The sequence below is a fragment of the Eretmochelys imbricata genome, chromosome 4, assembly GCF_965152235.1.
Source record: "Eretmochelys imbricata isolate rEreImb1 chromosome 4, rEreImb1.hap1, whole genome shotgun sequence".
In the NCBI taxonomy this organism is placed as follows: Eukaryota; Metazoa; Chordata; order Testudines; family Cheloniidae; genus Eretmochelys; species Eretmochelys imbricata.
The window spans coordinates 63,700,082-63,712,758 of NC_135575.1; the positions used below are offsets into that span (position 1 = coordinate 63,700,082).

At 40.6% G+C, this 12,677-nt stretch overlaps 1 protein-coding gene across 2 annotated transcripts in view; it reads left to right on the forward strand.

The window, feature by feature from the left end:
• Positions 1-12,677, forward strand: part of LOC144264082 (uncharacterized) — a 105,981-nt gene that overhangs the window by 71,606 nt on the left and 21,698 nt on the right. For both annotated transcript variants that reach the window (XR_013345942.1, XM_077815408.1), the window contains exons 14-15: positions 10,037-10,076; positions 11,056-11,107. Coding sequence is in view for 1 of the 2 variants with exons in the window: in XM_077815408.1 (XP_077671534.1) it covers positions 10,037-10,076; positions 11,056-11,107 (92 nt within the window). In the remaining variant the exon portion in view is untranslated. The remainder of the gene's footprint in view (positions 1-10,036; positions 10,077-11,055; positions 11,108-12,677) is intronic.

Consider the following 12,677-nt stretch of genomic DNA (forward strand, 5'->3'; position numbering starts at 1 on the left):
AGCCTCTTTGCTTCCACGGGAAATATGAAGGAGGAGGAATGTTAGATCAAAAAAAGGTAAGTCAGCATGGCAAGAGCCATGGCTACACTGTGAGACCCTGTGAAGTTTCAATCTGCTGTGAAATGTTAACTGTTCAAAGCATTGTTTCTGTGTATAACTATTTTTAGCTTTAAAGCATTTTACAAAATAATGCAATGTTGTGGTCTAATACCTGCCATTTAAGTATTGAAAAATACCTTATTCTGTTGCAAAATACAGATTTACACAAAATATAAATTGATATTTATGTAGTCATTAATAACCAAAGCTTATATACTGACAAAGTAAATTAAAGAGGGTAGGAACTGAAGGCAATAAGCCAAAATCAGACAGATGAGATGTGACTTTTTAGATTAAGATATTGAGACAGAGTTTGTTGAGGGGTTGTTCTCTGGAAAGGGGACAATATTGGCTTCAGGCTCCGTCAATAAGTGGAAAGATGGATGAGGAAATTGAAGGTAGGCTAGAGGGAGTGATGAAGCCAGAGGATAAGGTGAGATTGTGCAAGGAATTGAACAAACATAAGCAGATAAAGAACTATATTCTTGAGGGAGTATGAAATTCCATGAAGGTGAGTAGGGACTGAAGGCCAACATCTTCAAATTTGGATGCCTAAAGTTAGGCTCCTAAATCAATACTGAGGCACCTAAATATAAGTAGCCTGATATTCAAAGATGCTGTACACATGAAGCTCTTACTAACTTCAGTGGGATTTCTGGGTGTCTGACATTTCTGCAAACATGCAATTTAGTTAAGGTGCCTAAATATAGATTTAGGGGCCTAACTTGTCTGAAACTTTTGGCCAAAGTGAAATGATCTCTGGGTTTTCAAGACAATGTTGTTAATTATTTTTCTAGATATGCTGGAGTTTGGTTCAAAGAAAGTTAGGGAAACCAGCAAATAGAGAATTGCAGTAATTGAGATGGGCAGGAATGCGGACATGGGAAAGTATGTTGGCTAATGCAGAGTAAAGATAAGGTCAAGTACGGACATTATTGCATACATTGATATGGTGGGAAGAAGTCAAGAAGGACATAGAGAAACTCAATCATTTGGCAAGTAAGAAATTGGAATTAGTGAAGTGGATTATGGAGAGGAAGAGCACTTGGTTTTCTTCTTGCCTAAAAGGAAGACTGCAAAGTCCTTTAATTGGGATTGAATGGAGATAGTAATTGACAAGACAGAACTGACAGGAATGCATGGGATTAGTTGACTTTGTACTTTCCAATTAAATACTCACAGAGCATACTGTTCTAAAGTTATCAATAGATCAGCTTCTTGTAACTTTCTTCTCCACCCTTCAAACCTCTTCCCCAGTGTTTCGCAAACTTTGAAAGCTGAGCATCCCTCTGGGAAAATGAAACCAGTCATGTCCTTTCAGCCCTATTGTGTGACGTTAAAATCCTTCCCCAAATAAGCAGTCACTAAAGGAGACTGTGTAGGGTTTTTGTAAAATCACACTTCTACTAAAGTCTTACATGTTTCGACTGGAGTGAAATAGTTTAAAATGTTGCTATTTAAAATATAATCACTGACATTTGAATTAGCACCCATTAAAACAAATGGGCCAATTCATACCTCTAAGCTATTTTTCAGACTCTGCAAACAGGCAGATGTTGCTGCATCACTTATGCTCGAGTCAGATGTTCAAGGTTTTCTTCACAACAGTTGAGAGACCTATCCATGCACCCTGGCGAGGCCTTCGTGTCCCCCTGGATAAGAGGCACATACTACACTTTGGGAAACACTCCTCTCTTTGATCACAGTAACTTACTGTACAAAGGGTGGAGGATCAGAGGAACTTCACCTGTAGCCCACACTTGACTGTTATATATTTATGCCTCCTAATGTGGAACTGGAAATGGATATTTTCTGCAGTGACATTTTGACCAGCAAGTAGTATTCAGACTGAGATGAATGACCAGGAGACTGCATCTGGGAAGCATTTTATTAGTGATCACCAGGCATCCATGAGCATGACTGATGACTTGTTGTACGTGAAAATACTGAAGTGGGAAAAAACTATTAGAGTAATCAACAATCTGTATTTTGGAGGTGGTGGCAGGTTGATAAATAATTAGGTTAGCTGATTAGATGTCTAATTCTCTGCTTTTGTCTCTGATCTTTTCTCCTCTCCTTCCCCACACGAGAGGAAAGGGCTTTCCCCATCACCTTACTCCCCGCTAAGCGGTCAGGAGTCAGCAGAGCGCCAGTGAGGCAGGGTCACAGTCCAGGTTGGAGCCTCTCTTTTCCCCCTCATCTCCCTAGACCTGGGCCTGAATAGGTGACCCCCATCTCCAGGACACAAGGCCCCAAGTGGCTTCCCTTCCCCCAGCCACATGGTCTCTGGGAAGAAAACCTGGACTACCAGGACAGACACAGCCCTGAGAGTAAAGTGCCCTGTCCCCAAAAGTAGAGCATAATGCCCAGATGGGGGCATACCTTTAATATCTTCAGAACCCCCTGGATTACAAATGGTGTTGGCAACAGACTCAGCTTTTGTCAGTTTGAACTTTGCACATACTGTTCTGACTAGTTCTTTGCTCTGAGCCCTTCTAATTTCTGTACCTTTCCACATTTCCTTCCTCCTGTCCCCTTTGCCTAATTGCACTTCCCTCCTTTCTCCCCCAGTACCAAAACCTTTTCTTTCCTACTTTCCCCCCGTTGACGCACTCCCTTCCTACTGCTTCTACAATATGGGAGGGAGTACATGATATTTGCTAACCATCTTTCTGCTTCTCTGTTGTATCTAGAGTTGGGTAAAGAACAGGCATTCCATTTGAAATTTAGTTTTGTACTGAATTAGAATAAAAAGCTTTCTTCCTTTCTTTTTTTTTTTTTTTTTAATTCTCCAAGAATTGGAATTAACTGTTCTGTGCCCAGCTGTGCTGGGAACCCGGGCTCTGGGTCAGTAAGCCAGTGGCCTGCCAGGGAGCCTGGGATCTTGGGCTACTGAGCAACTGGGAAGGTCTGAACAGCTCTAGATGTATCCTTTTTCTAAATGTCTCTCTCTTTTTTTTTTTAAAGATAAGATCTTTGGAAGGAGGACAGACTGTTCCCATGTGTTTAAGTGCTCTCTCAATGAGATCTTAATCCTGATTGCAGTTGGTGGGTGCTGCTGCAATTAAAAAAATAAATCATCAGTCATAAACCATTATCTGTTTAAGACTTGGCTTCTCTTCCTAATAATTATAATCTAATCTTTTATTTAAATATTAGTTTATATGTAAAGTAAATTCTTCCAGGTAAATATTCATTAGTGTTAGTATAAATAATGGCTATGGAGATTCCAGGATTAAAATAAATAAATCTTTAAAATCTGGATTTGTAGATTAGCTGTGCAGTTCTATTCTACAATGCCTACTGAGACAGGCTTGGTGATAGAAAAGGATGTAGTGTGTAGGTTGAACGTTGCAAAACCAGTGTAGCAGACAATTTTGGAATAGCAGGAGCTCTTAGTTCCAAGGTGTGAGAATACTTTGTTGCCCTCTGATCAGTTATTCTCTTTGATGGTTAGACAACTACTTGGTTATAGAAAGTCAAATGAAATTGTCTGAGAGCATGCTAGTGAAAAGTTTTCTTTGTAGACTTTTCAGGAAGTTAACATTTATTTCAGAGCAAAATCTGGTATCCTTAATCACAAATTATCCTACCAGGAAATTGTCCATATGACAATCCAAAGATAGGTTGATAAAGTAAATTAATTTAAACTCTGTTGTGTGTAGAGATTATTAAATGCAGATAGCTCTCAAACACAAGTGATATTCTTGCCATCTTGAAAAAGTCTTAACCAAGTCTTGTGCAGTAACATAGCTGTCGTTCTTCTGTATTTTAAGAGTGACTACAATAGCCAGCCACTGCTTTTGACGGAACATAGGACAAATATATGTATAGAACTGTATCTAAATTGGATCTTCCAAGCAAGTTTAAATATAATATAAGTAAGAAACTGCTTCACATGCTGCCTGCTAATTCTACTTCTTTATGCAATATACTTTAAATTCATTTTAGTGAAGATATAATATATATTTTTAATAAAACTTCACATTGCACAATGTAATTTTATAGTGAAATAAATAATAGGCCTTAACCCTTCAGGTTGTTTCTAACATCAAAACCCCTATCAGGTATTCTTCAAAAGCTTGCTATCTTTGTCAGCCTGTGGCTAACCACTAGATAGGACATACATATCCAGTTACTAGAGCCCTCTCAGCTGGCTAGTTGGATTTGTATGTGCATCACCAAGAAGCCAAGCCAGTAGCAGCTGTTGTAAACTGGCCTCAGGTAGAAATCACCCTATATGTAATAGCTTATATTACCTACACTTCAAATTACCATCTGTAATATGGGTCCGTCATACAGAGATGTTCTTAATCAAGTGCGCTGGGCTCTGCATGAGAGCCACAGTTATAAAGTGTAGAATAACACAGCTGAGTCTATCAATGGATGACTTTTTAAAAAATTTTAAACTGCCATGAACATTCAATACAGTAATAGAAAAGGCAAACTTTTCTTGGTGGCTAATTACATAAGTAGTACCTTGGCAAACAATGGTCAGTCATAACTGCTGCTTTTAAATAAACTGTACTTGGAGGTCCTGATCCTGCAACCTGATCTGTGTGGACAGACTCTTGTACTGGTAAAGAGTCCCATGAAAGGTAATAGAGTCGTACATATACTCACAGGTCTGCCTTCATGGAACAGATTGCAGGATTGAGATGATAGTTTATAGATGCTTTTTATATGGTAGATTAACATTGTTGTCATTGCTATTGCGAAGAATAAACAATTTTTGAATTTTAAACGGCGGTTAGACATTGTTTTTCTGAGTGCCAATATCATCTCCTCCATGGAGTCACTCAGCCTAGTCCCTTACCCTAATTGTTTAAAATAATAATAAAATGCATGTTACAGATCTGGCTGCTTGGTGTGATGTAATTGGACCCAACCTTTGAAACCCACATGCTTCTAAACCAGTGGGGTCTAGGCAGAGTCTGTCACTGTTTCTAGCTCTGGGCCTCCAAAGCAGGCTTTGGGCTCTAGATTCCTTACCTGACATGCTACCTTAGGACATTGGGACTTCACAGTCCAACTACCCTCTGAAACCAGTGCTGAACCCCTCCCCGCAGCCTTTCCAATCGCTTATGCATGCTGCTCCCAAAGGTCCACCTCACCAGGGGCTCTGCAGTTTATAGTTTAACTCCTTGAGGGCTGCATGGCAGGTAAAGCAGGGAACACAGGCTTCATACACTAGTTTCTGCAGCACAGTAAATTTTACTTTTAAAGCAGGGGTGGGCAAACTTTTTGGGCAGAGAGCCATATCTGGGTAGGGAAATTGTATGTGGGGCAGGGGGTTGGGGTGCAGGAGGGAGTGTGGGGTTTAGGAGAGGTGTGGTGTGCAGGAACGGGCTCAGGGCAAGGGATTGGGGCAGAGGAGGGGTTCAGGGAAGGGGTGGAGGAGGGGTGTGGACTGCGGGAGGGAGCTCAGGGCAGGGGGTTGGGGTGCAGGAGGGGTGTGGGGTGCAACAGGGGGCTCAGGAGAGGGTGTGCGGGGATGCAGGATGCAGCAGGGGGCTCAGGGCAGGGGTTGGGGTGTAGGAGGGGTGCAGGCAGTTAGTTGGGGGGGTGCAGGAGGGGTTCGGGCTCTGGCCTGGCTCCGCTTACCTAAAGCAGCTCCAGGGTGGCAGCGGCGTGCACCAGGGCCAGAGCAGGCTCCCTGCCTGCCCGCCCTGGCCTCATGCTGCGCTGCTCTGGGAAGAAGCCAGCACAATGGCCCCTGGGTGGGGGAGGGTCACAGGGCTCCTCACGCTGCCCTTGCCGTGCCTCCAGGTACCTTTTCCAAAGCTCCCATTGGGTGTGGTTCCCCATTCTTGTCCAATGGGAGCTGCGGGGGGCAGTGCCTGGAGGCAAGGGCAATTCATGGAGCCCTCTGTTGCGCCCTCTCCCACCCCCCGGTCCGCAGGGACATGGTGCCGGCCACTTCTGAGGGGGGGTGTGGGGCCTGCGGCACCATGAGGGACAATCCTGCGGGCCAGATCCAAAGCCCTAGGGGCCGGATCTGGCCCACAGGCTGTGGTTAGCCCACCCCTGCTTTAAAGCATACAAATCTTTTAAGAAAAACTACAGAAGCCTAAATGCTCTGTCTCCTAAGTTTATGTTCACTGCTTCTTGTGAGTCCTAGACCAGTCAGTGTGTCAGGAAAGTATTTCCTGCCTCCTGCAGTTCTTCTGTTGGCAAGTGATGGTCAGACAGTGAAAGAGAGAGTCTGGAGCAGATCCTGCCTTTAAATAAAGATTCTGTCCCCTTTGCCATGTGACCAACTGATCAGCTGCAGCTCGTTAGCCAGGAAGTCCAAGCCCCCACAGAGTCTGAACTGCAAAAACCCCTTTCCTCCAGCCTAGCTCTTTGGCAAAACCGGGGTGAATCTCTTGACTGGGAAACAATCACAGTTGATCTCCTGTGTTAGCCCTTCAGAGAGGTGTCATGCATTATAAGCTGTCCTTGGTTCTGTTCTTTGTAGCACTAGGCAGTTAACTATACACTCAGAATGTAGGCCACATGCTTCAAAATGGCAGTTGCATTGTCATTTGCAGATTACAATTTAATATAGACATATATCCATCTGCTACAACATGCTCCTTAGCTATAATACAAATAAATAGGAAGTAGAGTCTTAGAAGAAATAAACGAAAGATAATGCATTTGAGTCAAAATTAAATACTCAGATGAGTTTTATTCAAAATACACCAAATTTGAAGCTTGTGTAAAACAAATGAGTGGCTACTGCTGAGCTGCTTTTAGTCAAATTTACACAACAGGTTTTGCAAGTTAAAATGTACTACACATCACATGATGACTCTTTAGTATTATGAATAGGTAAAGAGATTGATTCCTTGAATTATCTCCAAGTCGGGGTGAGGTGCTTCTTAAAAATTCAGTTTTACTGTATTCATCAAGTGCTGATCAGACTGGGTATGACACACAGTGTAGTTACAACAAAGCTTTTATCACTGAGAACCATCAAACTACCATCCTTTGAACAGACTTTTGTGAAACAGCTGAATTCAGTTCTGAATTGAGCTGTGTTTATTGCAAATAAGGGTTAATGATTTCATGAAGAGATTGTAGAACTGTAAAAAGACCTTTCCTATCTCCACAGGAAATACACACATCCTCCCTCTGTGCTGAGAGGAAGGGGCTGGAGTTGGTGCCAGCAGCAACATGAACACTTGAGTGGCAGCCATTTTACTCGAGCTGGAGAACACTGTCTGCCACACAGAGGGTGCACAGGGGGCAGCTCCTCAGCACTCTGAGCTGCCAGCTGCACCCTGAGCCTGTTTTGCCTGGCATTTCCCCCCACACCAACATATATCCGGAAACATGGCTACTGAACATGTTAATGGGAGTGGTACTGAAGAGCCAATGGATACTTCTGCTACCTTTACCCATTCTGAGCATTTCCAGACTTTGCTTGATGCTGATTTACAACTGCAAGTTGCTGAAAAACTAGATGAGGTTTACCTTGTGGGGCTCGTTACACATGGTGATCTAGATAAAAGAGCTATTGAAGTTGTAAAGGAATTTAATTAAGAAGGTCTGTTGGCAGCGCTTCAGCACTTTAAAGCACTAATATCTCACATGTTCAGAACAACAGTGCTTTATTCCAAGAGACTTACTTGAGGATGAGCTTGTTCCATATTTGAGAAAGCTGATCCTGTATGGGATCAGCACTTCATGATGGATCAGTTAACAGATCTAAATAGAGGATATATTTTTGTCACTCTGTGCTAAAGAGGCAGCTCAGGAGGCAGCTAAATCAAACTGTATTTGTAACAGGGAATCATCAGGTGTGTTTCTGTTAGGGTTCTGCAGGTATTGGTTCTTGGCCCCCAGCTATTTAACATTTTTATCAATGACCTGGAAAAAAAAACACAAAATCATCACTGATAAAGGTTGCAGATGACTAAGTTTGGAATGAGTCGTAAATAATGAAGGGTACCGGTAACTGATATAAAGCAATCTAGATTGTTTGGCAAGCTGGGTAGAAGCAAACAATATGCATTTTACAGTGACCAAATGTAAAATTATACATCTAGGAAAAAAGAACTTAGGCCATACTTATAGGGTAGGGGACTCTACCTCGGGAAGCAGTGAGTGTGAAAAAGATGTGGGGGTCCTTGGGGACAATCAGCTGAACATAAGCTCCCGGCGCTATGCGGTGGCCGAAAGGGTTGGTGTTATCCTTGCATATATAAACTGGGGAATGCTGAGTGGAAGTAAGGAGGTAATATTACCTGTGTATGTGGCACTGGTGTGACTGCTGCTGGAATACAGTGTTTAGTTCTGGTGTCCACAGTTGAAGTTGGCTGTTGATAAATGGAGAGGGTTCAGAGAAAAGCCACAAGAATGATTTGCAGATAGGAAAACTTGCCTTATAGTGATAAACTCCAGGAGCTCAATCTGTTTAGTTTAACCAAAAGAAGGATAAGGGGTGATTTGATTAGTCTGTAAATACCAACATGGGGAACAAAACTGATAATGGGATGTTCAATCTAGCAGACAAAAATATAATAAAATCCAATGGCTGGAAGTTGAAGCTAGACACATTGACTAGAAATAAGGCACAATTTTTAACAGTGAATATAATAAACCATTGGAATGATTAACACCAAGACTTGTGATGGAGAATCCACCACAGGCAATTTTTAAATTAAGATTGGATGTTTTTTTAACTACTGTAATTCAAACATATTAATTCATCGATGTCATGGGGCCAGTATGATATAGGATGTCAGGTTAGATGATTGCAGTGCTCCCTTCTGGCATTGTAATCTTGGAATCCATGAATTCTTAATAGTAAATATCATTGAAACTTAGGGATGGCATTGTCACAGGACTCCTAAATTATAACTACATAGAAATCAACTTCAGCTAATGTGCTAGAAGTAACTGAAGTTCCAAACTGAAAGCTTAGCTGTCTAAAAATGGTGTACTAGCTTTCTTTTGGAAGCAATTAGAGATTTGAAAGGTGCTCATATTTCTCTAAATGTTCTTCAGAGGATGCTGTCATGTAAAGACTAAGTTGAAATACACTGCTGCATGCCTTCAAAATTAATCTACCAAAGCACATGTTGCTTTTCACAGTTCTTTAAAGGTATGTCTACACTGCAGCTAGAAGCAAGCCTCTGAGCCCAGGTAGGCAGATTTGTGCTAGTAGGACTTGCCCTAGCACAGTAAAAGTAATCGTGTGGACATTGGGACACAGATGGAGACTCAGGCTTATCCACCCAAGCTTGGACCCACCCTACCCCCTGCACCTAATATCTACCCCGCTATATTTAGCATGCTAGCATGAACCCGGGCTGGCAAGCTTGCTCCCAGCTGCAGTGCAGACATACCTTAAGGACTCTTCTTACTAATGCTTTACTAATTGATTGATTTCTAGGTAAAAATTAACCAGTAAAACATTTTCCCTGTGGCGTATGGCTATAATTTACCAATGCTATGTATGTATGGTGTCAGTCATTCCAAAAATAAAGAGCAAAAGTTGTTCACAATTCTATAATATTCATGAATAGGATAACAATTATTTGCATTAAACAAACCACAGTTTACTTTAGAATTGTCTGTCTTTTTAACAAATATTTGTTCTTTTTTCTCACAAATTTATATATGTGTTTAGGTTTTGAAAATAAATTCATATATATGATTAGGGACTTTCATGAATGTTTGTAAACCATTTCAGATGTTTTGTGAAAATCTCAATTTCTTTCATCAATTTCATGAAAACATTTTGTTTTGCATGTCTGGTGTAACACACATTTCAGTCATTATATTTCTAGGGAGTTACTACACACAATCTCCCCAGCATTTTGTAAAAGGAAATCATAGGAAGGGTTCAGGGTGCAGTAATATCTGAACTACAGTTGTTTGGGGTGGGGGAGGGGAATCTATTAAGAAATTAACCCGTTTTGATTTATTTTATTTCAATTTTTAGCACCTGGTCTTACAGCAGTTGTTGGAGGACGTCCAAGAGTGTAAGTTCACTTCTGATCTTCCCTTGTTTTACTGTGTGCATATAGTATCCTTTTAAAAAAAAAAGTCCAGTTGTGTCTTGTGTTATGTCTACTACTGGTCACAAGATAACAATCATACTGCAAAATTCTTGTTAAATTAGCAGACTTCTGTATGTGGTTGTTGGAGACACCATATTTACCTCAGATGAGACTCTATCCAGGGTCTTAGTAGCAACATCTCTACTAGGTGAGCCATAAGGAAAACTGTGCTAACTTTGTTTCAGCTGGAATTGGCTCTTTTTATACCAGCTAAGAACTGTACTTAGGTCATTTATGATTTCAAAACGGTCTCCTTTTGCAATCATAGGTTGAAAGCTATGAAGCAGATTAGGTTTAGAGTAATTGTGAGCATCCCTATAAACTGGTTTGGGATCAGTATTTTTTTCATATTTAAAACAGTTGATGACTTAAATCTTTCTTTTAAATGTACAAGCTCACACTTCTGTTCTTACTCATGAGAAGAGTTACTTCTAACTGTGAACAATTATAGTAGAAACTCCTCGGGTGGTCAGGATACTCTGATTGGGTACTATCTTTACAAACCATAAACTTACTCTGAGCATATCTTTGTATCAGTTTTACCTAACCACCTGCAAAATACAATACCATATTGGACAGATATTCAGAAGGTGCATGAATTTTCATTGGTCATCCTTTGTGTTATAAGCATATCAATACCACCATTTAAAGCTGCCTTGACACTTTTCTTTCCCTTTTTTATTTCACTTTCTTAATAAGAAATAAGGCATTTCAGTCGTATTTCTAGGGAGTTACTACACTTTTCAGATGTACCAAAATAGCTCAGAAAAACACTTCTGATCATAGCTTTTAATTCCTATACTGTGGATTTTCAAATGCCGAATGATCTTAGAGATGAATAAGCTGACATTTGCATTCATTTCTATTTATATTAATTATATCTGTTGTTTTGTATGTCCAGGTCTCCAGTTCTGAAACCATTTTTCTTCCTTTATCCCAAAAGAAATGTCAAGGTAAGAACTACTCCTTAAGGATGTGATCCTGTTCTCAGTGAAGTCGATGGAAAGATAATATTGATTTCACTGGGAAAGAATCAGGTCTTAAAGCTGCAAAATCTATTAGTGAGATTTATGAAAAGTATATTTTCGTAGCAGATCGTTGCGCCACAAAAAGTGTTATAGCCATCTATCATAGATTAATTTTAAAATACTTCTTTTCTAGTGATTACTGAAACACTAGATTTCTCTCAATAGGTTTCTAGGACTCCTGTCTTTGGATATACACTTGAATGTAAAGATAGTTTTATGAGAGAGACAATAATTAAAGAGATTACCTCACTTACCTTGTGTTACTCATATCCTGGAACCAACGTGGCTACAGCAACACTGCAAACATTATAGTTCATAAATATATTGGCTTAAATTAGTGGCCTTGTTGTAAAGGTAGTGAACTGGGAATCAGGAGATCTGGATTCTAATCCTTTGTGACCTTGGGCAAATCTTTTAATCTCTTTGGGTCTGATTGTACTTTTATGAACACTGGTGCAAGTCAGGAGTGACTGCTGAAATCAATAGAGCTACACTGGTGTAAACTTGTCTAAGTGAGAGAAGAGTCGGGCCCTTTGTGTTTCAGTTCCTCATCTGTAAAAATGGGAATTGTAATTCGCTACCTTATAGGGGCGTTATAAGACTAAAATAAAGAATGTTTGTGAGAAACTCCACTCAGATACCACAGTAGTGAGGAGTTCCATAGAAATGTCTATGCATAAAGATCAAACTACGTCCCATAGGTCATGTTTAGTTCACAGTAAGAGTTTTCTTCAGCCTGTGGAGTTCATGTTCAGGTGATTGGACAGCTTGATCTGAAGAATTACAGTGGGTATGGGTATGTCTACACTAGAGATGGAGGTAGACATACTTGCACTAACTTCAATCGAGCTAAAAGTAGAAGTGTAGCCATTGCGTTGCAAGTGGTGGGAGAGGCTAGTTGAGCAATTACATACTTAGGGTTTCAGACAGGATTGTACTTGGGGTGGCTAGTCCATCCCACCTGTAATGTCACCATGGTTATACTTCTGTTTTTAGTGCTCTAACTCAGAGTTAGCACAGGTATGTCTATACAAGCTGGAAATTACCCTTTAGCTCATGGGATGACATACTTGATGTGATGTAGCCCCACATCTTTTTTGTTATGCTTGCACTTCCATGCAGTAGATTTAGGTCTTTGTGAGACCAGCTGGAACAGGAGATTAGTCTTTTTGTGAATATAATGTACTTATTCTTCTAAGAAAGCGTTGGTCATTGCTCTTCAGATAGGAACTAGTTCCTTTACCCTGTGGAGACTGAAGACCAAACTGCATATATACCGTTCCTCCTCCTGATCATTTACTCAACTTGCTCCTTAAATTTTGGCTATTACTTAAATTTCATAATGAGGCATCCTAAGTGAAATTGCAGCTGATACAAAAGCTTCTTGGCCTATCCAATATCATGAGGTAGACCAACATATATTGACCTTTGGCTAAAGTTTAAGCTCCACGGTGATGGTCTTCTAAATGGTGTGAAGATGGGAAAACTAGAGGAG